The sequence below is a fragment of the Carettochelys insculpta genome, chromosome 5 (assembly GCF_033958435.1).
Source record: "Carettochelys insculpta isolate YL-2023 chromosome 5, ASM3395843v1, whole genome shotgun sequence".
Taxonomy (NCBI): Eukaryota; Metazoa; Chordata; order Testudines; family Carettochelyidae; genus Carettochelys; species Carettochelys insculpta.
Window position 1 is genome coordinate 18,647,729 of NC_134141.1, and position 23,632 is coordinate 18,671,360.

The 23,632-nt window shown below is 43.2% G+C and overlaps 1 protein-coding gene across 1 annotated transcript in view; it reads left to right on the plus strand.

Annotated features, from left to right (window-relative positions):
- The window catches only part of RASEF (RAS and EF-hand domain containing), a 58,522-nt gene that overhangs the window by 29,064 nt on the left and 5,826 nt on the right, over positions 1-23,632 (plus strand). The window contains exons 6-15 of the mRNA XM_074994064.1: positions 40-155; positions 1,557-1,625; positions 4,760-4,844; positions 6,689-6,780; positions 16,344-16,575; positions 17,495-17,632; positions 17,738-17,885; positions 19,179-19,260; positions 21,362-21,476; positions 22,855-22,974. Of these exons, the coding sequence (XP_074850165.1) occupies positions 40-155; positions 1,557-1,625; positions 4,760-4,844; positions 6,689-6,780; positions 16,344-16,575; positions 17,495-17,632; positions 17,738-17,885; positions 19,179-19,260; positions 21,362-21,476; positions 22,855-22,974 (1,197 nt within the window). The remainder of the gene's footprint in view (positions 1-39; positions 156-1,556; positions 1,626-4,759; positions 4,845-6,688; positions 6,781-16,343; positions 16,576-17,494; positions 17,633-17,737; positions 17,886-19,178; positions 19,261-21,361; positions 21,477-22,854; positions 22,975-23,632) is intronic.

Below are 23,632 nucleotides of genomic sequence, written 5' to 3' on the forward strand. Positions count from 1 at the left end.
AGCTGTTTCATGTAAACTTCATTTTCTGGTTTCCTTTAGGAAAATCAGAAACTTAAGAAGGATCTTTTAGAAGCACAGACGAATATAGCTTTCCTTCAGAGTGAATTAGATGCTTTGAAAAGCGACTATGCAGATCAAAGCTTGAGCTCAGAAAGGTAAGATAACACTATAAAAATGCTATTTGGTGGGAAAGTAAGTTTTGTATATATATTATATACTTCAACATATCATAATTGGTAAGTACATAAGTTAAAACTGATATATTGTCATATATCTTCTGTTTACTGAGCTGTAATGGTTCTGATAGGGCAAATTTTTGGGCCTAATCTAGAATCCTTTATTTATGCAGGTAAGTTCACTGAGTTCTCTGGGACTTCGGTAGTGAGTAAGAACTACGGAGTTGGGCCCTTTCTTTATAAATTGATTTCAACAAAATTCCCTTGTCTGTCATGGTAAATAAGACCATGGAAGTTTTCCTGATCAAGGGTGAGCTTGTGGAAATGACAGCAAGGCTGACTATTTTGGTCCATTGGTTTGGAGACCTTCCACAAGAAGTAAAAGGTAGGGCTAAATTGTACCTCACCTGAGACTGACCAGCACTGGAGGTGAAAGGAGTCAGAGTGCCCCAGTGATGGTGCTGGAGGTTATTACACCTTTGAAAGGCGTAATGGCTACTGGATGACAGACATGTCTTATTACACTTGTCCAGCTGGTTTAGCCAGGATTCTCTTAGTACAGAAAAGGAAGTTCTGTAACCCCATTCGCATGTCATACCTGTTGGACCATCAGCATCAGTTCTGGTATTCCTAAGCAACTGCAGCTAAATTGTGGCTGTCTGCTTCTGGGAGAGTAGGGACTTGCCTCCATCCCTCACCCACCGCTGCATGTTGATAATGCAGTAATCACAATTTAAGCCCCAATCTTTCAAATGGCTATGCTGTGGCTCCCTCTTATTATGGGCCAAAGCTGGTGGGCTTGGAAGTCAGTGTGGCTCTTCCTGGGTTCAGGAATGGACTCTCATGCTTTCAGTTGTCAGATTGCTCCTTTAGAATACATCCAGAGTCAAATTGGCATTAATTCCTTGTGTAAAATCCCCCTATAAATTATGTGTTGAATTCAATGTGTTTTGTATACGCAGCAGCGATATAGACAGTTTGTACTCTCTAGGAAAGTAGAGTTAAAAATTATGAAATAATGGCAGTTGGCTCTCTCTTCAATGAGCAGTTTAACGTTTTAATAAAGTGAGATAAATGAGCTTCTGTTTCAATTATTTATTGATGGAATCTCTGTGCTGAGAGAGAGTGTGGGGCTGGGGCTGGCAAAAACCACTCAGGTCTCCGTCGTCTAGGACTGAGCCATCGATTGAGGGATCTCATCGTCAGTGACACCATTGGCGAGCAACTAAGCCAATTCTTGACTGGCAGAGCTGATTACAGATGTCACCATAAAAAAGCTCTCAGCTGGAGGCGATATACATTCTTTTCAGATCATATGCTTTTTTTAACACCAGACAATGGAGCAGTGTATGTAGTGAAACTTAATTTTTCTATTTTTAGAGACTTGGAAATGATCCGAGAATACACTGAAGACAGGGAGAGCCTGGAAAGACAAATTGAAATACTTCAGTAAGTTTTTAATATTTCACTGTTCTTTATTTACAGACTTTTATTTTGAAGTGTGCACAGCTGAACAAGTTTTTCTCTAGTTGTAGGGAAGGAATCGGAGAGGATTGTTTCAAGGGAATTTTTTTTTCCCCTTTTCAATATAAACTTCCTGTTTGTAGACCTCATTCTACTATCTGGACTACTTAGGAAAGTTTTATTGTCACATAACATAAGCTGGGAACACCATATAAATACCCTGGTACCAGCACTTGTCACTGCAGTATCTGAATTTTGCATTCTTCCATTGGTCCCTAAATAAACTCATCCTTTCACTAAACTCGGCTCTACAAAACCTTTTGTAATGGTTCAGATATTTTTGGACTGGTACTGGTTGGCTACTTCTTATTTTACCACTAAATCACGGCACACATTGTTACCTTTTATATAGTACCAGAATGATTGCCGGCAGCCTGTCCCTGAGGCCTCCACTTATGCATCCTACAGTTCTGTCGGCATTCTTTCTTTGATGCCATTGAGCAGAGGGACATTGGACCATATAATGGCACTGATTTATAAACAGAGCTCCGCCTTGAATTAAGTAGCTTAAAGATGTTAAAGATTTATCCGTCACAACTGCTGTGTCAGTTCAGTATTTGGTAGTTTGTGTGTGACTGATGAGCCTGTAACAGTTTGTGGGATTTTGGTTCTTAGCCTCATTGCATTTCATTTCCATCTATTAAGCTGAATAAGATCCTGGTCTATCCATAACAACAAGAAGTCTTGTGGCACCTTGTAGACTAGCAGATATTTTGGAGCATAAGCTTTCGTGGGCAAAGACCCGCTTCATCAGGGTCTTTGCCCACGAAACCTTATGCTCCAAAATATGTTAGTCTATAAGGTGCCACAAGACTACTTCTTGTTCTTGAAGTTGCAGACTAACATGACTACCTCTCTGATACTGGTCTATCCATGTTTTTCTAAATATTATCACTTTTTGCCTTTCCAGTAACTTCTTCTTTTATTATTTTTAAAGCATCAACCATGTGTGCAGCATTTGTATGAAGCGCGCCCACCACTGCTTTCAAGGGTCACCCAGTCTAAATAGTTGTATAGCCTCAGCAAGTATCCTCATCAGGCTCATAATTTTTTTTTCCACGTCATTGAACCAAATCTCTCCTTAAAGTTATCCAAGTGGCATTTAGGCACTTTCCGCTGTTATCCAAAATCATTACCATTCCCAATCTCTGTCTGGCTCTCAGGTCCAAATAACTCAGCTGAAGATAACTTTCTTTATCTAACTTTTTTGACTTTCCAGGTATGTCCTTACTTAATGATCTTGAATTTGTAAACTCAGACCTCGATCATGGAAACACGTGCTCAATTCGAGTACCACGAGTAGTCATGTTATTTTAATAATTAGGTTTTTTTAGAAAGTAATATCTATATTTTAATGATTCCATAGTCGACCAAGTTGTTGGGCTTCTTTTTCTAAATTCCTCCCACTGTAACACTTTGTACATCAAATGCTATCACTACAAAGAAGAAATACAATGATATGTACTATAAATTTGTCTATGTAGTCAAACTCCCTTCAGCAGGACTGAAATAACCAACGCCATTGTTTTGCAGTGTCAGGCCGTGCTGGAATAGCAACAGGAAGCAATGGACGTGGGTGTAATTTGGCCACAAATGTATTGATCCAAAATAACTGGGGCTTCCCAACATTCAATTATTCAGTGCAGGTCATGATTCTTCCATCATTCCAACGTAATCCCCAATCTTTTCCCAGCCATCCTGTTCCTGAGACCTTGATGCTCTAGGCTAAGAAAAGGATCAGGCGTGTTCCCCTCTTCATTAGATGTAGGTGTTCAAACCCTCTTTTCTCAGCTTCCCTTCTTTCTTTGTAATCCCTTATGTAATGAGTACCTTCAGTGGGCATCCACACCATGGCTGTGCTACCTCTTCTGTGTTCCTAGATATGTATCAATTCCTTCTTTAATATTCGATTAAAAACATACCACTCTCCAGCTGGATGGGGTACCCCTAGCCCCCTTCTCTCTACAGAAGGAAAGGCACTTACACTAAACAGTTGTACTGCTTTGATTGGGCGGATTTTGTTCCTTCCACACTCTTGTAGTAATATGACTCTCTGTGTTCCTTAATTGGTTTGTTGATGTGTGTCAAGTACTTCTCCCCAACCACCGCAGATCCCTGCGGTCAAAAGCTTTGTATCATAAATAATTAAGAGAAGGGGATTCTCTCCTGAATCCTTTTTATCCCTGAGGGAGACCTTCTGTGTGTCCCAGCCGCCTCTTTTTTTTTTTTATTACACCTCATTTTGCCATCCTGTAATTAGTGTTTTGTCATTCAAAGAGCCCCAGATTTGAAATCCCAGTCTAATGCCTTCCTTGCCAAACCCCTCATTCCCTGGAGACCAAAGTAGAGTACATTTGCTTATGCTTCCAGCATGCACGAGGATGTTCAAGGTACTGTTGCTTCACATTAAGATAAAAAGTGGTCAATAAAGAACCAGGATTTCTGAGGTCTCCTTGCATCTGAGTGAGTTCCTGACTGGTTCTCTGCACCAGCTCTGAAATTCCATCCACGTTATGAGTGACTTGAAGAACTGATCACCCATGTGAATCCCTGGGCATAGCACCTGAGCCAAGTGAAAGGGCCTCTCCAGGCAGGAATGCCATCCCTTCTGGTCAGCTGGAAGGGCAGTGCCCTGATCCAGTGACCTACCTGCTCTTTCACACTCTACGTAAGCTTCTGTTTCTGTTGCAAGGTACAGACAAAGCCCTGAAAGCAGTAATTAATCCTTATCTTCTGTCCAGCTAACTAGGGAGCCTCTTCATACAGTGACAGTTGGCTCAGTCTTAGTTCCCTATTTCCTTGAGAATAAACATCTACCGCTGCCAGCTGTTTATAGGAAAATGCTTGTAACATTATACTTTGAGTTCATTAACTGCTCTGGGTCCACGCGTCTCATAAGAGTTGTTTTATGGAAAAAAGCATCTTTCTAATTCTGTCACAAACTGCTGGATTTGGCAAGGTGTAACCTGTAATGTAAAAATACATCTAATATTCACTTTTTACTTAACATAAAGAATTTTTGCAAGAAAATTTAACTTTTGTTATCCATTTCATCTTAGATCAGCTAACAGAAAACTACATGACAGCAACGATGGTTTAAGGAGTGCACTAGAAAACAGTTTAAGCAAATGCAACAGATCACTGGTAATTCTAACTTATACTGCTATGCTTTATATATTGGGATGTACTCTGCCCTCACTTACACTGGTATCATCTGAGAACACCATAAACTTCAATGGAGTCATTTTGTGTTTATGCTCGTGTAAAGTCTTTCATATCCAGCAGGCCAGGGCTGGGAGGTTGCCAGATATTCAAATATTCTGGATAATAGAGAGTTATTGGGTTTGCACGTATTCATATCAAGAGATGAAAAAACCCTTTCCTTAGTCTTGAAATGAATATATTTACATTGGAGCCCTTATATACTGAAGATACTCTTTGCACAAAACAATTTAAGTCTCTGTAGCGGTTCACTTTCATCTGAATTGCAATCTTCTATTTAAATACATTGACATAGTTCAGGACTTTTTTATATTTCAGTGACACACAATAGTTTTCAGTAGATTCCACTGACCAGTCTCTGAGACCACTGAGACTCTTTGTGCTCTGGATTCTCCCTGTTCACTGTAATGTGAATGCCTACACTTCGAGCTGGAAGGTGTAAATCTAGCTTAAGGAGACATAACCGTGTGGGCTCTGATTAAACCAGTGTGCTAAAAAAAGAGTGTAGATATGGCCACCTGGGGAGTTAGCTGTCCAAGATGCTAAGGATGTGCTGGAGGCAATTGCCTCATGCTCCTTGTGCCATTGCAGCTACGCTCAATTTTCAGCGTGCTAGCTTTGGTCAAGCAAGTGTGGACACGACTGCTTGAGCTGAGAATTGCACCTCTGGCTCAAAGTGTAGACAAACCCTGAAAGAAATCTGGTTTGCATCTGACGAAGTGGGTCTTTGCCCACAAAAGCTGATCCTCCAAATATCTGTTAGTCTGAGGTGCCACAGGACTTGTTGTTTTTGCAGATACAGACTAGCATGGCTACCCCTGTGATACTGGTTTGAGAACACCAAGACACAGCACAATTAAATGTGGTCACAATTTTATTAATTTAAAACTGTTACTCAGCTGGAATAACTACCCTAAACTTTTCTGCAGAGCTTTTCTCAGGGGAATGTCAACTAGCTGCAGCAGTGTCAATGGACTGTAAACTTGAGTGATTGCGAAGGTCAGGCCCCTGTATGCCCTCAGGCCTTCCAGGGGATCTTGAGTCCCAGCCACCTCCCCCTCCTTCACATTGGAGGCAAGCGGGAGAAGGTGAGAGGAACTGCATGGCTTGTCACAGAAGCAAGTCCCTCACTGTATTCTGAGGAGAGACGCCTCAGCAGCCCACTGAGCTACAGGGACTTCCTCCTAACTCACCAACTGCACTGGGCCATGTCTACATTGCAGCAGTTGTAATATAGCCTCCTCATTACAAGGTTAGATTTAGACGTTTTTGAGTTTTGCCAGATAGAAAATAATCCCTTCCAGAACCTAAAATTGCTTGTCAGCCAAGCCCTGGTATCTCCAGAGTTCCAGCAGCTAGAAGAGTTGGGAAGGTTGAAGCTGAAACAGGAAGTTCACAATGACTACCTTGCTTACACAGCAAACTGTATTAATCATCCTTCTCCCTCCCCAGTCAAATGGGAGTCAATATTCTGGATCAAAAATGATTTCTGCTAACTAGGAAGAGCAGTGTTGAATGGGCTAGGCCCCACATCCAGTCTCAGTAACTCCAGAACTAGAATGACATCACTTATTTGGATGTAATATTTTGGGCATACATACTGACATCCAGTCCTGTTTTATAGTATAAAGAAAACGAAGTTGGATTTACATCATAACATCCAATGGGATTAGCTGTGTTGGTTTATTAGTCCATCATATACAAAAAAAAACCAAATGCATGAGTACAATAAGATATTTACAGGCCTTTCTACACATCTTTCATAGCGTCTAACAAATATCTCCCCGGGGAATACCATTACTAGAAACAGCCCCAAGTGTAACGGTGGTCAGTCTCCTCGAAATCCACGATATGGCAGGTAGGCCTGGTATTTTTACATTTAATGATGAACCATTATACATATGTTAAAACAGTTAAGTACGTGATACAAAATCATAGTGTTAAGCAGCCTCTTTTGTCTTTTCCCCTTCTCTCTATTGTCTTTTGTTGTTCCAACTCAGAAAATTAAAACAATTCAATTTGTATGCTATCAGAGCACCATTCTTAAATGGACTATTCTTAAGCAGTCCCTTCAGTACATAAAAAAAAAAAAAGCACTGTTTTTTCCAAATTCTTAACTTATCTATCTGGTGTCCAATGCGTAATCAGTGCTAAAAGCAAATCAGGCCATGATTCTTCAAGGACTTAAACATCCTCCTCTCCCCTTGAAAGCCCAGGGGAGTGAGCATTCTCAGCACTTTGCAGAGTAGCATTGATAAGAGAGTATAAGCCCATTTAATTAATTTTCATCTTTACATTTTTGGACCATTTAGCTATTAAATGGTCAAAGCAACTAACTAGTTTTGCTTTATTGGATGTAGATGCTAGATCTAAAACCCACTGATGTCAGTAGAAGACTCCCATTGACCTCACATTGCATTGCATCGCATCAGCCTTTAAGTGCAGTAGGTTGTGTCATTTCATTGGCTGGATACATTGGTTATGTCTACGCTAGCGAGATCTTTCAAAAAAGCTTGGGATTTTTCAAAAAGTCCCATGGAGCATCTACCCACAAAATGCATTCTTTCGATATTAAATCCGAAGAACGCAGCACTTTTTCTGGCAGCCTTCTTCCTCTTCCAGGTGAGAGAGAGCACCTTCTTTTCAAGATTCTTTTGGAAAAAAGTGTGTAGATGCCTCAGGGGCCATTTTTTCAGAAGAGCAGTCTTCATGGTGCAAGATTTTTCAATCCTTGGCCCATTTTTTTTGAAAGAGTGGGGGCTGTGTGTATGCTCTCTGTTGAAAGAGCAGATTGATCTTTTGATCCTCTTTTTTTTTTTTGTGTGTGGATGTGATCTTTCGAAAGAAGTTTTATCGCAAGAGATCATCCAGCTAGAACTGCAGTGAAAATTGTTTTCTTACTTGTATGACAGATTTGTTGCTAATTTTTCTTTGGTATTGCTTTTAACTCTGTATAAATCTGTACAGGTTGAATCTCTTTAGTCTGGCACCCTCAGAACCTGACTAGTGCTGAGTGAGAGGATTTGCCAGGCCATGGGAGGTCATTATTGTCTAGCACACTACCAACATTACTTCTGCTTACCGTGCACTTAGAAGACAGTTAGGGTAAATCAGAGTTAAATAACAATACAGCACACTGAGAACCAGGACTGGTGGCTGTAAACAATCTTTATGGGGCCACAAAAACTTGGCCATGCCTATGATAAGTGGTTGTGTGGCTAACTAAAATCATGCTGGATTACGGATGTTACTGGATGAGAGTGTGTCAGACTGGAGAGGTTCAACTTGTATTAATGCCTTTATATGGGTAACATATATTTTGCCAGTAGGTAGACAGTCCTTTTGTAAACATTAAACTGGGTTTAACTTTACACTAGTTTTCATTGTTTGTTTCAAATGTTTCATTAATTCAATACTAGTATTAATTCTGTCTCCATGTTGGAGACCCCTTGGCAGACTTTAAAATTCTAATTGCAACAAAGTGTTCTCCTGGTGCATACGGAGAAAATAGACTGCCTTGTGTTGGATCCTCTGTCTGTTTTGAAAGAGCTGTCTCTTACGAGGTTGCACATTAAACTGAGAAATTTGCTGAGGTCAGGAAAGGAAGAATGAAGTCTATTTATTGGGTCTTAGTGATATCCTTCTCTGAAGCTACATCGACAGTTGAGAGTTTTGCCAACAAAACTCATGGAGCATCCACATTAAAAATGCATTCGGTCAACAGAACTCGGCACTCTTGTTGACAGCCTTCTGCCTCTCCCATCAGAATCTGTTGACACAAAAAACCATGTGGATGCTGCAGGAGGCCCTCTGTCATCACACAGAACTTCTCGGTCACTTGGCAGCCCTATCTGCTGTGCTTCTGGCTGGCCATTTTGTCAAGAGAGCGGCAGAGCAGCAGGACTGCCCATTCTCGACAGGGTGGATTGCTTTTTCAATCTGCTTTGCTGCCTGGCTTCAATCTGTCGACAGACGTTTTGTTCGAAGGTATCTTCCGACAGTAACTTCTGTCAACGGATTGACGTAGTGTAGATGTAGTCTGAGAGTTTCCTTTTTTTAATACCCACTATTCTATGCACTCTAGTGTATTCCAGGCTTAAGTGGAAAATGGATTTCTTGAGGAATAGGTGAGCCAGGAATAAAACTCATTTCTGACAGGCACATTTTAACAGAACTCAGAGATAGATGGAACTTGGCTCCCAAAACACTTTTCCATTTTCAACACTTCGTGTCAGGCAAGAAACATCAGATCAGTGTTCACCAGTCTGGGTGCTCATTTGGATTCTAACATTGCTTTTAAGACATTCATATTAATAAAGGTATTTTTCTTTTCTGGAGTCATAGAGCAGCTTATGTAAAGAAGCCTCAAGCATACATGGAATGGCCAACACTGATTACATCCTTTGATTTTTAAAATTGACAAATGTAGAACTTCTCTGCCCTAGGTGTTAACTTTTCCACATCAGTCTGACAATGGGCCATATCCCCCATCTTGTCTGACTTGTTTTTTCCTCTTTTCATACATATTACTGATAATGGGTCTTTTCCATCCTGACTGAATAGACCTTGTCAGCTCTGGCCTCCCCTTTTTACTGGGACCCCACTCTTTAAATACCCCTCTGAAACCACCACCCCCACTCATGCATCTGATGAAGTGGGTTTTTGCCCACGAAAGCTTATGCTCCAAAATATCTGTTTAGTCTATAAGGTGCCACAAGACTACTTGTTGTTCTCAAAGATACAGACTAACACGGCTACCTCTCTGATAATGTAGTCCAGTGTTTGAGGTTTTGCTTGATTTTTCTTACCTTTTACTACAACACACATCCTTTGTTCATATCTCTCTGATTTGCTGTAGGCTGTATTAATGAATACAAATACCATCAATGCTGTGGTATTCCAAATCCAAGATCATGAAGGCTCATTACACTGGGAGCATGCAATCAGAAGGATCTGAAATTGTTTCAGGAGGAAATAGTCCCTGTAATGGCCCCATTATGGGACTAAACAACCCCATGAATCCCAATCCATAGGAATCCCAGCCCCTCAAAGCTGCAGCTCCATGCTCCACACTCGGGTTGGGGTGGGGCAAAGGAGGCAATTGCCTCCACATCTGGCATTTCAAAGGTATCTGGAGTTCTGGCTGCACCTGAAGCTCTTCGCCCCTTGATAGGCCATGGAGAGCTGTGCACCTCTCCATGGGCAACTCGGATGTAGTGTTGGCGAGGGAACTAGGGCTGACTGCCCAAGCCCTACCCCTTCTTCCTTTGGCTGCACTACTTCCAGCGGCCCACTTCTCCCCTCCTTCCGCCTTTCCCCCGCCTCCCGGAACCTCTCAACGTTGCTGTGTCATGCTAGTGCTCAGACCAGTTGGAAGCAAACCTCTATGAGGAACAGTGCTGCTATTGGTTATATTAGTTGCAACTCTTATGTCCTGCATCTCCACTCCTATAACAGAAAGCATACGTCAGTAGTTTCTGGCATTTTCCACACCACTTTTATTTGCTCCTGTCCATACTTGCTGCAAATAGGGCCTGGAGATCCTGGTTGTCCTGTAATCCTCCTTATATTTTTCTTTTCCTTTCTGCTTTTTGTACAAGTTAACTTAAACATCAAAGATGGTGAGTCACTTTTTTACTTCAAGCACTAGTGCCATTTAATATTCTGTTGTATGTCGTGGCACCCAGGCTCCCCCTCAGCACCCCCATCCCCTGCCAAAACTTAAAGGCCTTGGAAGAAAGAAGAGAATCAGAGAGGAATATTGGCTTGTGAAGGAGGGGAGAGTCAAGCCCTTCCTTAGAAGAAATCAATTGCTTCTGGTTATTACGCGAATAATTATACGTAGAACATCCAAAACTGGAACAGAAAACATTTCTGCATTTGTACTGCTATTGCTAAGATGTCTGCTGCCTCCTTTCCTTCTTCAAGTGGTCCCTGTGAGTGCTCCACAGTAGGTGTCGGGCTTGCCCCGGTGCCGCAGATCGGAAACTTCTAGCAGTGCCCGTCGGGTCACGCATGCGCCAATGCACGCTGCTCCCCCATGTGCTCTCAGCCATGTGCGCGATCCAGTCCCCGCCAGTTCCTTCTCAACCGCCAGCAGCTGCAGACAGAATTTGCTCCGGCTCTAATGCCTGAGACAAAAGAAAAAGAAAAAAAAAAAGAGAAACTGTGGTTATTGTTGATCGTTATTAGTTGTTAGTAGTTAGTTGTGTTCTCACTGTTCAAACCATTGTGCAAAAAAAAAGAGAGAGAGAAAAGGAGGGAGGAACAAAGGGGAGAAGAGCGGACGCAAGCGGCTGCCTTTGGCGATCCGATACCCCCTGGAGGCCGTGATCGTTATTTGGTTAAAGACTTCATTAGCCAATAAGTACTCTTGTAACATATGAAGACTTACAAGCCGCGGCAGAGATATCTTTGCAGGGCTTTAAGAGGGGTGCGTCATGCCGTGAGACCATGCCTGCCTCAGACGGGCATAGAGAGTGCATTCGTTGTCTTGGAGAGGCTCACATTACTCAGAAGCGCTCTCATTGTGCTAGGCTTACAGCCAAGGCCAGAAAAGACAGGGAAATGAGACTAAAAATTATCCTGTTTGATAAGGCCCTCCAGCCTGAACCACCAGAGAAGCCCCAGAAGGAGGGGCCCTCGGGAGTGCACAAGAGGAAGGCAGCCTCCCTCACCTCCTCGGTGCAAAAGAAAAGGAAGCTCTCTCCAGCTCAATCCTTGCTGGTAACACCAGCGAGCAGGACAAGTGAAACACAGGGCCCTGACCCCCGGCTGCTCATAGCGGGGATTCAGCAGCACATAGGAGTGTGCTTGGGCCTCTGACTGACTGATCAGCAGTCGGCACCGAGGGCGCCGCAGGTGCCAACGCAGCAAGCGCCGGAGCCGGCGGCGCAGACTTACGCGGCACCGCCCCTTGCGGCACTGGAGGAGGGGCACCCGGAACGGGGCCAAAGGGTGCGGGAGGAAGCTATCCGCGCGGCACCGCATGCAGCGGCACTGAGCGCGGCACTGACAGCGGCCCCGAGCTCCCCGGCACTGGAGGGAGTGGCGCCTGCTTCGCAGGGGCAGGGGAAGGCAAAGACAAAAACCCAGCACCACAGTCCGGCTCCGGACGTCATTGCGCTGCTATCATCGCTCCCCCCCAACTGAGACACACACACACCGCGCCAGGCAGCCACTCCAACGGCCTGTCTCAGACCTCCCTCCCCGTTCCTTCAACCACCATCACCATTTTCCAGTGTGGGCCGCTATGAATACTATCACAGATCATCTCCGCCATTTTCAATGTCGTCATGGAGATCACGCTCTTCCAGATACCATATGTACACATCACGATCGTGGTCCAGATCTCCATCTCTGGACCCTTGCCCGTGTTGCCATGGCCGCCCTTATCATACTGAACACAGGCATCGGGGGTCCAGATCCAGGGGCAGATCCCCACCCACACCCCGCTGACACCCCCTCAAACAGTCCCACTCCGGGGGAGGAACACAGCTTCCCCAGACAGACACTGGTCCAGAGTCCAGGGACCTTCCTTCACAACCCGCAAAAGAGCGGGTATATCAACAAACTCAAGGGTCAGAAGAATTAGAGGAGGTATACTGCAGCGGCACCTCCTCGTCCTCTCGGGATGAGGCGGGTGTCCCCGGGGACATCTTTCCTTCGGATGACCTTAAGCAATTCCAGGAGCTGTTCAAGAGAGTAGCATTCACACAGGACAGTCGAATAGCGGAGGTGCAGGAGAAACATCATAAACTCCTGAAAAATCTAAGACCCCCGGCTTCCTCCAAAATAGCCATTCCACTGGACGAAGCCATTATGGAATCAGCCACCAACATATGGCAGATCCCAGCCTCCATCCCGCCTACAAATAAAAGGCCGGATAAGAAATACTTTGTTCTAGCCAAAGGAATGGAATTCCTTTTTAGTCATCCACAACCAAATTCTTTGGCGGTCGAATCGTCACAACATAAGTCTAAGACACCCCAATATAAATCAGGAGGGTTGGACAAGGATGCGAGGAAATTAGACCTGTTTGGCAAAAAGGTCTACTCCTACTATACCTTTTATTACTAAGAATGGCGAACTATGCGGCACACCTGTCCAACCACAATTTCGACAATTACTCCAGACTGACCCCCTCTTATGGACTTCCTCCCAGAGGATAAGAAACCAGTGCTGAAGGCGATTGTTCAGGAAGGCTATGCAGCCTCGCGAGTAGGAGTTCAAATCACCCTGGACGTGGCGGACAAAGCGGCACGCTCAACGGCCACATCAGTGGTCATGCACAGGGAATCTTGGCTCCAGATGTCCAGTATTCCCAGAGACCTACAAACAAAAATCGTGGACCTTCCATTTGATAAGCAAAAACTATTTGCAGAATCAACCAATTCGGTCCTACACTCCAGCAAGGACTCGAGGGCCACACTTAGGACCTCGGGTATATATACCTCCCCATACAGGAGAAAAAAGTTCTATCCCCAGCAAAGGTGCTACGCCTATCAGCCGCAACGTGCACAATATCAACGAAGCTACGACCACGGGCGCCACCATCAGCAGCAGTATAAGGTTCCAGGTGACATCCTCAACAAAGTCGCGCAACCTCGGGGCAAGCTTCAAGAAAGCAAGTTTGACGGCTGTGTCGAGGACTGCAATATCAAGACCATCTCTCAATGCCACTCTCAACACATGTTCCATCATCGCCTCAAACCATTTTATTCCCAATGGCAAAACATCACGACAGACAAATGGGTACTGGAAATCATAGCCATGGGTTATGTGATCCCCTTCCAATCACTCCTGCCACAGAAACCTCCCACCTAGTCCTCTCTCACAAACCTTTCCCACGAGACCAGGCTGAAACAGGAGGTAAATCATCTCATGCTCATAGGGGCGGTAGAGAGAGTACCGGAACAATTCCAAGGGAAGGGGTTCTACTCACGATACTTCCTAACAGAGAAGAAAACAGGAGGCTGGAGGCCAATTCTGGACTTACGGGCCCTCAACCGGTATTTGCGCAAACAGCGCTTCAGGATGACTACAATTGCCTCCTTAGTTACGGCACTGGACGATGGAGATTGGTTTGCAGCCCTCAACTTACAGGACGCCTATTTTCTTATAACGATCCACCCGGCGCACAGACGTTTCCTTCGTTTCAAGGTTGGCGAAGAGCATTTTCAATACAGAGTCCTTCCGTTCGGTCTTTCTTCAGCGCCCAGAGTTTTTACCAAAACCCTGGCGGTGGTATCAGCGTACCTGCAGAGGCAGGGTGTGTTCATTTTTCCATATCTGGACGACTGCCTACTAAAAGGGGTCTCGAAAGCAGAGGTTCTATGCATGATACACGTCACCGCGAGCACATTCATCTCCTTGGGCCTGGTTATCAACCTCGCAAAATCAAAGACCGAGCCCACGCAAGATATAGAATTCATAGGGGCACACACAGACTGTATTACAGCAAGAGTATACCTACCCCATGCCTGTTTCCGCACGATCCAATCCCTGGTACAAGTTTATGATGTACAGCCCCACGGTGCCAATCCTAACGTCCACAACTGTTGGGGCGCATGGCGGCAGCCACGTTCGTGATACAGAATGCCAGGCTACACATGTGAAGCCCTGCAGCACTGGTTGACGAGCGTTTACAGTCCATTAGTCCATACTGCACACAGGGTAGTATCGCCCCCGACGGAGGTGCGAAAATCGCTGGCATGGTGCGCAGATCCCAAGAACATGCTAGTAGGGGTGCCTTTCCACCAGCCACAAATTGCGTTTTTTTGTTTTTTTTTTTTTCTTACAACAGACGCCTCCCACATAGGATGGGGAGCGCACATTGGCAGCAAAGTAACCCAAGGGCTGTGGTCTTCCGTGGAACAGACACTGCACATCAACGTACTGGAACTCAGAGCAGTGTTCAACGCGTGCAGATGCTTTTGGAAGGACCTGCACGGCAAAGTAGTTGGGATCAATATTGACAACACCTCCACCATGTTCTACATCAATTGACAAGGAGGGGCCTGATCCCGAGCGCTATGCACAGAAGCGGTCCGGTTGTGGAACTGGTGCGTTGCCAACAAGATAACACTAAAAGCTTCATACTTAACTGGTGTCCACAATGTGAAGGCGGACCAACTAAGCAGGCGCTTTGCGTTCACCCACGAGTGGCAGATCCGCTCCGACCTGCTCTGACACCTATTCCACAAATGGGGGTTTCCCCAAGTCGATTTGTTTGCTACCCAACACAACAAGAAATGCCCTCAGTACTGCTCCAGAGCAAGCAGAGGACAGGGGTCCTTGGGAGATGCCTTCATGATCCCATGGAAGGGCCTTCTACTCTATGCGTTCCCTCCCGTGATACTCATCCACAAGGTTCTAGAGAAAGCCAGAAGGCAAAGAGCACACGTGATACTCATAGTCCCTACCTGGGACCGACAACAGTGGTTTCCCCTGCTTCTGCGCATGTCGTGCCGCCCACCACTCCCCCTGCCGATAGTGCCGGACCTACTCACACAGGCTCAAGGGTCCATAGTGCACCCATATCCTCAGGGGCTCCGCCTACAGGCATGGCTAATCCATGGCTAAGCGCCTTAGAGAGCACATGTTCGGAGGGAGTGAAACAAGTCTTGGAGTGCAGTAGAAGGACCTCCACCAGAAAGACTTACAAGCAGAAGTGGACGCATTTTACCTCCTGGTGCTCTTCCAAACAGCTAGCTCCTCTGGACATCCCCTATAACTGTGATTCTAGACTACCTGCCCGTCCTCCCCGCTTCGGATCTCTGTCCATTGTTTTTCTGGCGCAACCGGGGCAGTTGGTCAAGGAACTGGCGGGGACTGGATCGCACAGGTGGCCGAGAGCGCGTGCGGGAGCGGCACGCATCGGCACTTGCGTGACCCGACGGACACTGCTAGAAGTTTCCAATCTGCAGCGCTGGGGTGAGCCCGACACCTATGGTGGAGCACCCACAGGGACACATCTCGAAGAACCATCATTACTACACAAGTGAGTAACTTCTCTTTTCATATTCATAATTTACTGGCCAGCAAATATCTGTGCGCTAAAAATGTAGATGCATCCATTTACTTTCTGATTCAGTACATAAAGGCCATTTTCCAGGAACTAACCTCTCTACTGTCCTGTTTTTAGTATTTTCATGGTATACTTTTTTAATCATTTTGCTTTTTGAGTAAGAATAACTCATTATGAAAAACTGAATAAACACAGCATCCTCACTATGGCATGTTAAATGAAATGTTTGAATGCTCACTGCTCAAGAGAGAAATTAAATGAACTTATTTTTGGAGAGAAAAATAAATAGATTTCTTCCCAATAAAGGGCAATAAAATATATAGCTGAAACATTTTATTTTTTGGGGTATCGGATCCTAAATAGAGTATATTTTCACCCACTTCTGTCACCAGATCATCTCCTTCTTCCTGTGTGGATGAAGATGACTGTTTAGCACTTTGTGATCCTCTGCAACAGATGAACTGTGATGTTGATAGCTTGTCTGAAAGCTGTTTTGACAGTGGTTTGTCTACTTTGAGAGACTCAAATGAATATGATTCAGAAGCAGAGTGGAGACATCCGAGAAGTTTTCAGAGGTCACAGTGCATGCAGGACAGTTCTGGTGGTGATGCTTCTGATACAGATGTAAGCTCCAATCTTATTGCATTTCTAAGAACTTTGGAGTCAAAATTAGTTCCCTGTTAATGAGGTGAACTTGATTTTTGGGGAACCTAACTTGTCTTTGCTTTATAAGCATTAAAAGAGAATTAATGGGATACTTTTGTGGATGCTTAAGGGAACACACGGTGGATTTAAGAGTCTTATTTTAACTGACTGAAGTTGTATTTTCTTATTTTTGAAGCAGTATCTTTTTATAAGGTTGTAAAAGTGATTTAAATATTTGTGAAAGTTGATAAATTATTGGCCCTGAAGATTAAAGTCCTAAACTGTTATCAACAAAGTAGATACTGTAGAGTTAGTTCAGGCTTCATCCACAAGCTACCAATGTGCCTTGGCCGCCTAGCCTAGCAGTTTGACGGGAAGTTTTGATCCTGGAAGCCTTGGTATGTGGGTCTTCAAGAGTGTGGATTCCCAGAATCTGCAGCTTTGGAGCAGCTTACAATATGCACTGCCTTGAAGCCAGGGAACCCTGTCATTCCAGGATCTGTGGTTTTGGAGCAGCTCACCCTACAGACTGCTAGGGCTCCATCTCTGACACTTTGGAGTTTTTCTCCAAATCAAATGAAACAGAATTTCCAAATATCAAGATGGTCTGTAAAACTGAATTGTCTTTCTCTGCCCAGGTCTGTTCATTACTGCTGTTCTGAGAAGCATCAGGTTTTGGAGGCTGTATGTCTAAAGACTGCTTCCCAAATTCATTGTTCAGAAAACGATATAGTATTGAGCCTGCAACCAGTGGAATTGTCTGTCCCATTTTGTATCTATCCCTTAATACAAACTGTTTTAGAATTAAATTTCAGCCACTCTTTGCCTTCCCCTTCAAAGCACTATTCTTTGTCTGAAATGATATTGCAAAAATAGTAACATTTGTTCATACGGACAGGTTCCAGAAATCCGAGATGAAGAGGCTTATAGTCCTGATAACAGCAGTATAGCAGGAGATTGGAAATCCTCACAACCGGTCAGTCGAAGCAGCTCTAATGCTTCAACAAGGAGGTGTCTCCCTGCCCTCTCTCCACAGGTAACCAGTCCAGACCAATTTATATATTTTAGTTTGATTATACCTAACTATATGACAAATTCTCATTTTTTAAATATGGCTTCAGTTGGCTCATTTTACTTTTAGACAGACACAGAAGATTGTAACCAGAAATATGCTAATTCAGAGAGAGCCTACAAGATAGTTCTTGCTGGGGATGCAGCGGTAGGGAAATCCAGTTTTCTTTTGAGACTTTGCAAGAATGAATTTCGAGGAAACACCAGCGCAACTCTCGGTAGGTATCTGTGAACTTCTGCAGTTGCAGTCATTTTAAAAGTGTGAGGGTTTTTTGGTTTTTCTCCCCACCCCCCCCCCGTTTGTTATGCAAATGCAAACTATTTGAAATAAGAATTATTATATGCCTTTCCATGGACATAAGACAATGCCTGCAACAGGAATAGTGTGGTTCTGTATTATGGATGTGGCCTGAATTTGGGAACATCCAGCTAGATAGAGCATGCTCCTAGGGTGCAGTAGAATTAAAGGCTTTCTGATGTTGCCCAATAGATTTGGGACATTGTGGGTTATAAGAGCTTATATGTAGGCAGCACATTCATCGCTGTCTGGATATGCATAGAGGAGGTACAAGTGCCAGAGCTACTCCAAGCAATTGCAGAAAGTCTCTGCTACTGCTCTGTAGACTGATGTCTGAAAGTTGCTTGCACCTCAGTTTGTAAGGCTTTCCTAAATACACAAACTAATGTATTGGACCAGGATTTAAGAGCTAAAGCAAAGGGGTGTCTAATTATAATACGAGGCTGGGGGAAACAGGCCCATCTAGTTATATTGATAAAACTTGGATATATTTATAAAACTTGGAATATGTTCCTGAACACACTTTGCACAAAGATACCTGTTTAAAATCAGTGTGGAGGTGCTGCACTATTAGAATCCCAGTATCTACATTGAAAAAAGAAATATTTCAGTTTCCTGTGATCTCTTTCCTGCCATTTATTTTATTTTATTTTATTTTATTTTTCTTGCTCTTCCCAGGGCACACCTTGTGACCCCTCTTGGCCTTGCAGTAACAGTGAACTCAGGGCACTTAGGGTTTTTTCAGTCAGTCAGGTTGGTTTTTAAAACCAGGTACCCTTTTCCTGGGATCTGATTTGTTAAGACTGCCTACAAAGTATGTGTTTTACTTCTTGGAATTAGTTTGGAATAAGGTCTACTATACAAAATATTTTCTGACCTTCTGTAAAAGACGTTCATAATGTGACATGATGCTTTCTGTTTGTCATGTGAAATTTGAATCACTGCTCCTGAGTAAATGCTTTAGAGGGTATTTTTATTTTTTCCCCCTAAAACCAAGTTAAAGCATCAAAATACACTTGGGAGGATGACTGCATTTTTGGGGATGTTTGAACTCTTGAGCTTTGACTCACAATATACATACCATTTTTTTTTTTTTTTTTTTAAATATCAGTTACTAATTTTAGCGATGTTGGTAATAGTATTAATGCTATTGTTACATCAAAACCCGATATCATGCATGCCAACTAGTTCTGTACACTTCTTTTATTTTAAGGTGTTGATTTTCAAATGAAAAGGCTTGTTGTTGATGGAGAACCTACAGTGCTCCAGCTGTGGGACACAGCAGGACAGGAGAGGTTAGTGTAATGTTCAACATATTTCTGGGTGGAGATGTGAATTGACTTGTTTCCTAGTGAAGAATTATCATTAGCATCTGATTATTTTTTCCTAGTTGTAAGAAAAATAGTAAAAGTTTCTTGGCTATGTTGTTTCTATTTTTCCTTTTCAATCTTTACTTTTCTTTTGTTATTACAGACCTTTACTTCTGTAAAGGGCTCAGTTTTATGAGGTATTCAGTGGCCTAAATTCCTACTGAGGTCCTTTGGGTTTGATGCCCATTGAACAGAGTCAGTTATCTCTTCGATGGCATCCAAGGTCTTTTAAAGAGAAGTGTGACAAACATGTTTTCATAAAAGGATCTGTAAACTATCTGTGCATTTTATAAACCCCATGAAATGTTATGAGATCCTGTCCTTCAGTGATCCAATATGTTTTAGCTGACACAGTTGTGCGTATATTAAGATGCCTGATCTAACTCCACTATAGTCAATTATAATCCCTCCATTCACTTCAGTGAATTTGTATTTGGGTGTGCTGTCTATTTTTGCATTGAGTGAAGTGTGTGCTGTGTGGAATATGTAGTTAAAAGATATGTTTAGCCTACTCTTCTTCATCATTATGTGCAATGTAAAACCTTGTCAGTAATTTTAGCTTTGCAGCTGGCTATTATGTGCTTATTGAAAAGAAGACCCTCTACAACTGAGGGATTCATCCCAGTTCCATCCCCATTTTACTGGCTTCAGAATTGTCACACTAGGGCTACGTCTACACGTGAAGCCTACATCGAAATAGCTTATTTCGATGAATAACGTCTACACATCCTTCAGGGCTGGCAACGTCGATGTTCAACTTCGACATTGCGCAGCACCACATCGAAATAGGCACTGCAAGGGAACGTCTACACGCCAAAGTAGCACACATCGAAATAAGGGTGCCAGGCACAGCTGCAGACAGGGTCACAGGGCGGACTCAACAGCAAGCCGCTCCCTTAAAGGGCCCCTCCCAGACACAGTTGCACTAAACAACACAAGATCCACAGAGCCGACAACTGGTTGCAGACCCTGTGCCTGCAGCATGGATCCCCAGCTGCCGCAGCAGCAGCCAGAAGCCCTGGGCTAAGGGCTGCTGCCCACGGTGACCATAGAGCCCCGCAGGGGCTCGAGAGAGAGCGTCTCTCAACCCCTCAGCTGATGGCCGCCATGGCGGACCCTGCTATTTCAAAGTTGCGGGACGCGCAATGACTACACGGTCCCTACTTCGATGTTGAACGTCAAAGTAGGGCGCTATTCCTATCCCCTCATGGGCTTAGCGACTTCGACGTCTCGCCGCCTAACGTCGAAGTTAACTTCGAAATAGCGCCCGACGCGTGTAGCCGTGACGGGCGCTATTTCGAAGTTAGTGCCGCTACTTCGAAGTAGCGTGCACGTGTAGACACGGCTTAGAAGTGGATCCAGCCCACTGCATTTTTGAACTTGCCTCTTACATAAACATGCAACCATATCACTGTAAGTTGAGAGGGCAAGGTGTCCTTCATGTATGTAGCTATTTACTGTAAAATTTTGTCTGACTGCACTGTCGGCTATTGTAGATTTTAATGTAGCGTTTGTAGTAGTGCACACAGAATTTGCAGAAACCGTTATGTGAATTCAGTAATACAGGTTGAACCTGTCTAATTCTGCAATCTCTTGTCTGGCAAACCCATAATCTAACATGATTTTAGTTATCTGGACAACCGCTTACCATCAGTGTGTTCAAGTTTCCCGTGGTCCTGTAAAGTTTGTTTACAGCTGCCAGTCTTGGCTGTCAGTGTTCTGTGCTGTAATTTACCCCTAATGTCTTCCAAGAGCCCAGTAAGCACTGGAAGTGGTAGTAATGTGCTAGAAAATATTGACCTCCTGTCGTCCAGCAAATTCTCTCATCTGGCACCAGTTGCATCTCAAGGGTGCTGAACCAGAGAAATTCGACCTGTGTATTCAAGTTTGTCACATTTTTCTTGATAAGGTTGTGGGGGAGAGAAATGTAATTAACAGATTCGGCTAATACAATGCTGATTTATTATTAATGATAGTAATATTACAGTTTATGTTTAAAACGTCTTAAACATTCTTTTCCTAAAAGATTTCGAAGTATTGCCAAGTCATACTTCAGAAGAGCAGATGGTGTGTTACTTTTATATGATGTGACATGTGAAAAGAGTTTTCTTAATGTACGAGAATGGGTGGATATGATTGAGGTAAGAACTTAACAGTATGAACTCTGTGAAATACCTTTGTTTTTTATTATTTGGAAATTGGCATTTCTATTGGATGTACTCTGGCATGGGTTAACATAGTGGGTCTTACCCACAAAAGTTCATGACCTAACAAATAAGCTTGTTAGTTTTTAAGGTGCTACACGACTAATTTTTTTGTGAAGCTGCAGACTAACAGCTACCCCTCTGAGATTGGTCATTTTAGGGATAGTGAGATATTCAAACAAGAAGCACCCGAAGATCTTTAGTAGAAAAGAAAGGGATTAGAATAAAAAATTATTTGCCTCTTAGAATGCTGTTTTTATAACCAGGAAAATGGAATCAGCCCCTTTTTCTATGGTAATTGTGTCCTCTAAAATAACATAGAAGTGGACTTACTGAGTCCAGCCCATTTCCTCTCTGGCCCAATATCCTGTGTACTGATGGTTGTCAATGCCTGATGTTTCACAAGCAATGAACAGAACAGAGCAATTTGTAGTGATCCATTCTGTTGTCCAGTCCCAGCTTCTGGCAGTGGGAGCTTAAGGACAATTGGAGAATAGAGTTACATGCCTTACCATCTTGGTTGATAGACCTGTTTGTGTACTTACCTAACAATTCTTTTGACTCAGTTAAACTTCTGGCCTTCATGACATCCGTTAGTAATGAGTTCCACAGGTAGACGCTGTGCTGTATGAATAAATATTCTTTTATGATTGTTTTAAACCCACTGCCAATTAATTTTATGAGGTGACTATTTAAATTATAATGTTATGAGAAGGGGTAAAAACACTTGCTTATTTTTTCTACACTTTTCATGAATTTATGGGTCTCTGTCTCATCTTTCCCTCCATCTTCTCTTTTTTTAATCTGAACAATCCCACTCTTTTTAATCTCTCCGGGGATGGAAGCTGTTGTGTATTCCTAATCATTTTTGTTGCCCTTACCTATGTCTTTTTTTTGAGCCATAATGGGTTGTATTAATTTCTATAAGATTTATCTAGTAAATACAGATCTCCTTGGGGAAACCATTGGGTCCTTTGAAGAATTTTTGGGCGTAAGAGCACTTTGAGGTTGCCGAGGGGAGAATTAGTTTAATGCGGTGCTGCATATTCATCACAGCACTTCATCATTATTATTCCCTGCTCAGGCTGATTACTATGACCCTTCAAAGAAGGGGGCTAGTGTAGACACAGGCAGGTTTTTTTATGTGCAAACTGTTCAACATGACTGCATATATTATCTGTCATCATTTCTTGTGTTAGTGTTGCAGTTCTTTTAGATGTTTTGGAGTGAAGTAATTCATATTTATGTTCCAATAACCTGATGATTTTTGTATTCAGAATTTTCAAAGGGTAAATATTCTGTGTATTTATTACAGGATTCAACTCATGAAAATATTCCAATCATGATGGTGGGTAACAAGGCAGATCTTCGCCAAACAGCTTCAGAAGAAGGACAAAAATGTGTACCAATCAACTATGGAGAAAAACTGGCAATGGTAAGATCTAAATCTAATTGTTTCAAGTTTAATTGGTCTTAAACTTCAAGATGAGGCCTGGATAATTCACAGAAATAACTGAGGCAAAGAGTTTCATCTTATATTCACTAAGATGGAATTTGGCCTTAAATGGTGTGTGCATACTTGATCAGGATGAAAAATGTTATCTAAAATGGTCATTTGTTAGTCTCTGTGAAATGCATTGGCTGTCTCAGTTCAGTGTTGTCATGACAGATTGCTACATTGTTGACATTCTCATAAAAGTGGTGTAGGAATTCATGAGTGTGAGTTGAGTGAACAGACAGCAAGTGAGAAAAAATTGAGACAGGGAGTGTGTGCGTGTGTGTGTGGGAAGGGCAATAGGAGACTACACCAGACAGTTGCACATATCGGGACTGTCCCAGTGAAATCAGGACACCTGGTTACCCTAAGCATGACCGATTTTTCCCATTCAGCATGAGGATATGTTTGTATTCTACTTCCAGTATGAGGCAAATTAGTGAGAGAATGTGAGGATAGCTTCTGTTTCTCCTGTGCTCATAGAGGTACTGAAACTGGAGTATTTGGGTTTCCAAAGCCAAGATTATCAACAGATTTTAACTGCCTAGCTCTTCTTGAAATCCATAGAATCTGAACATCCACATATCTTCAATTCAGT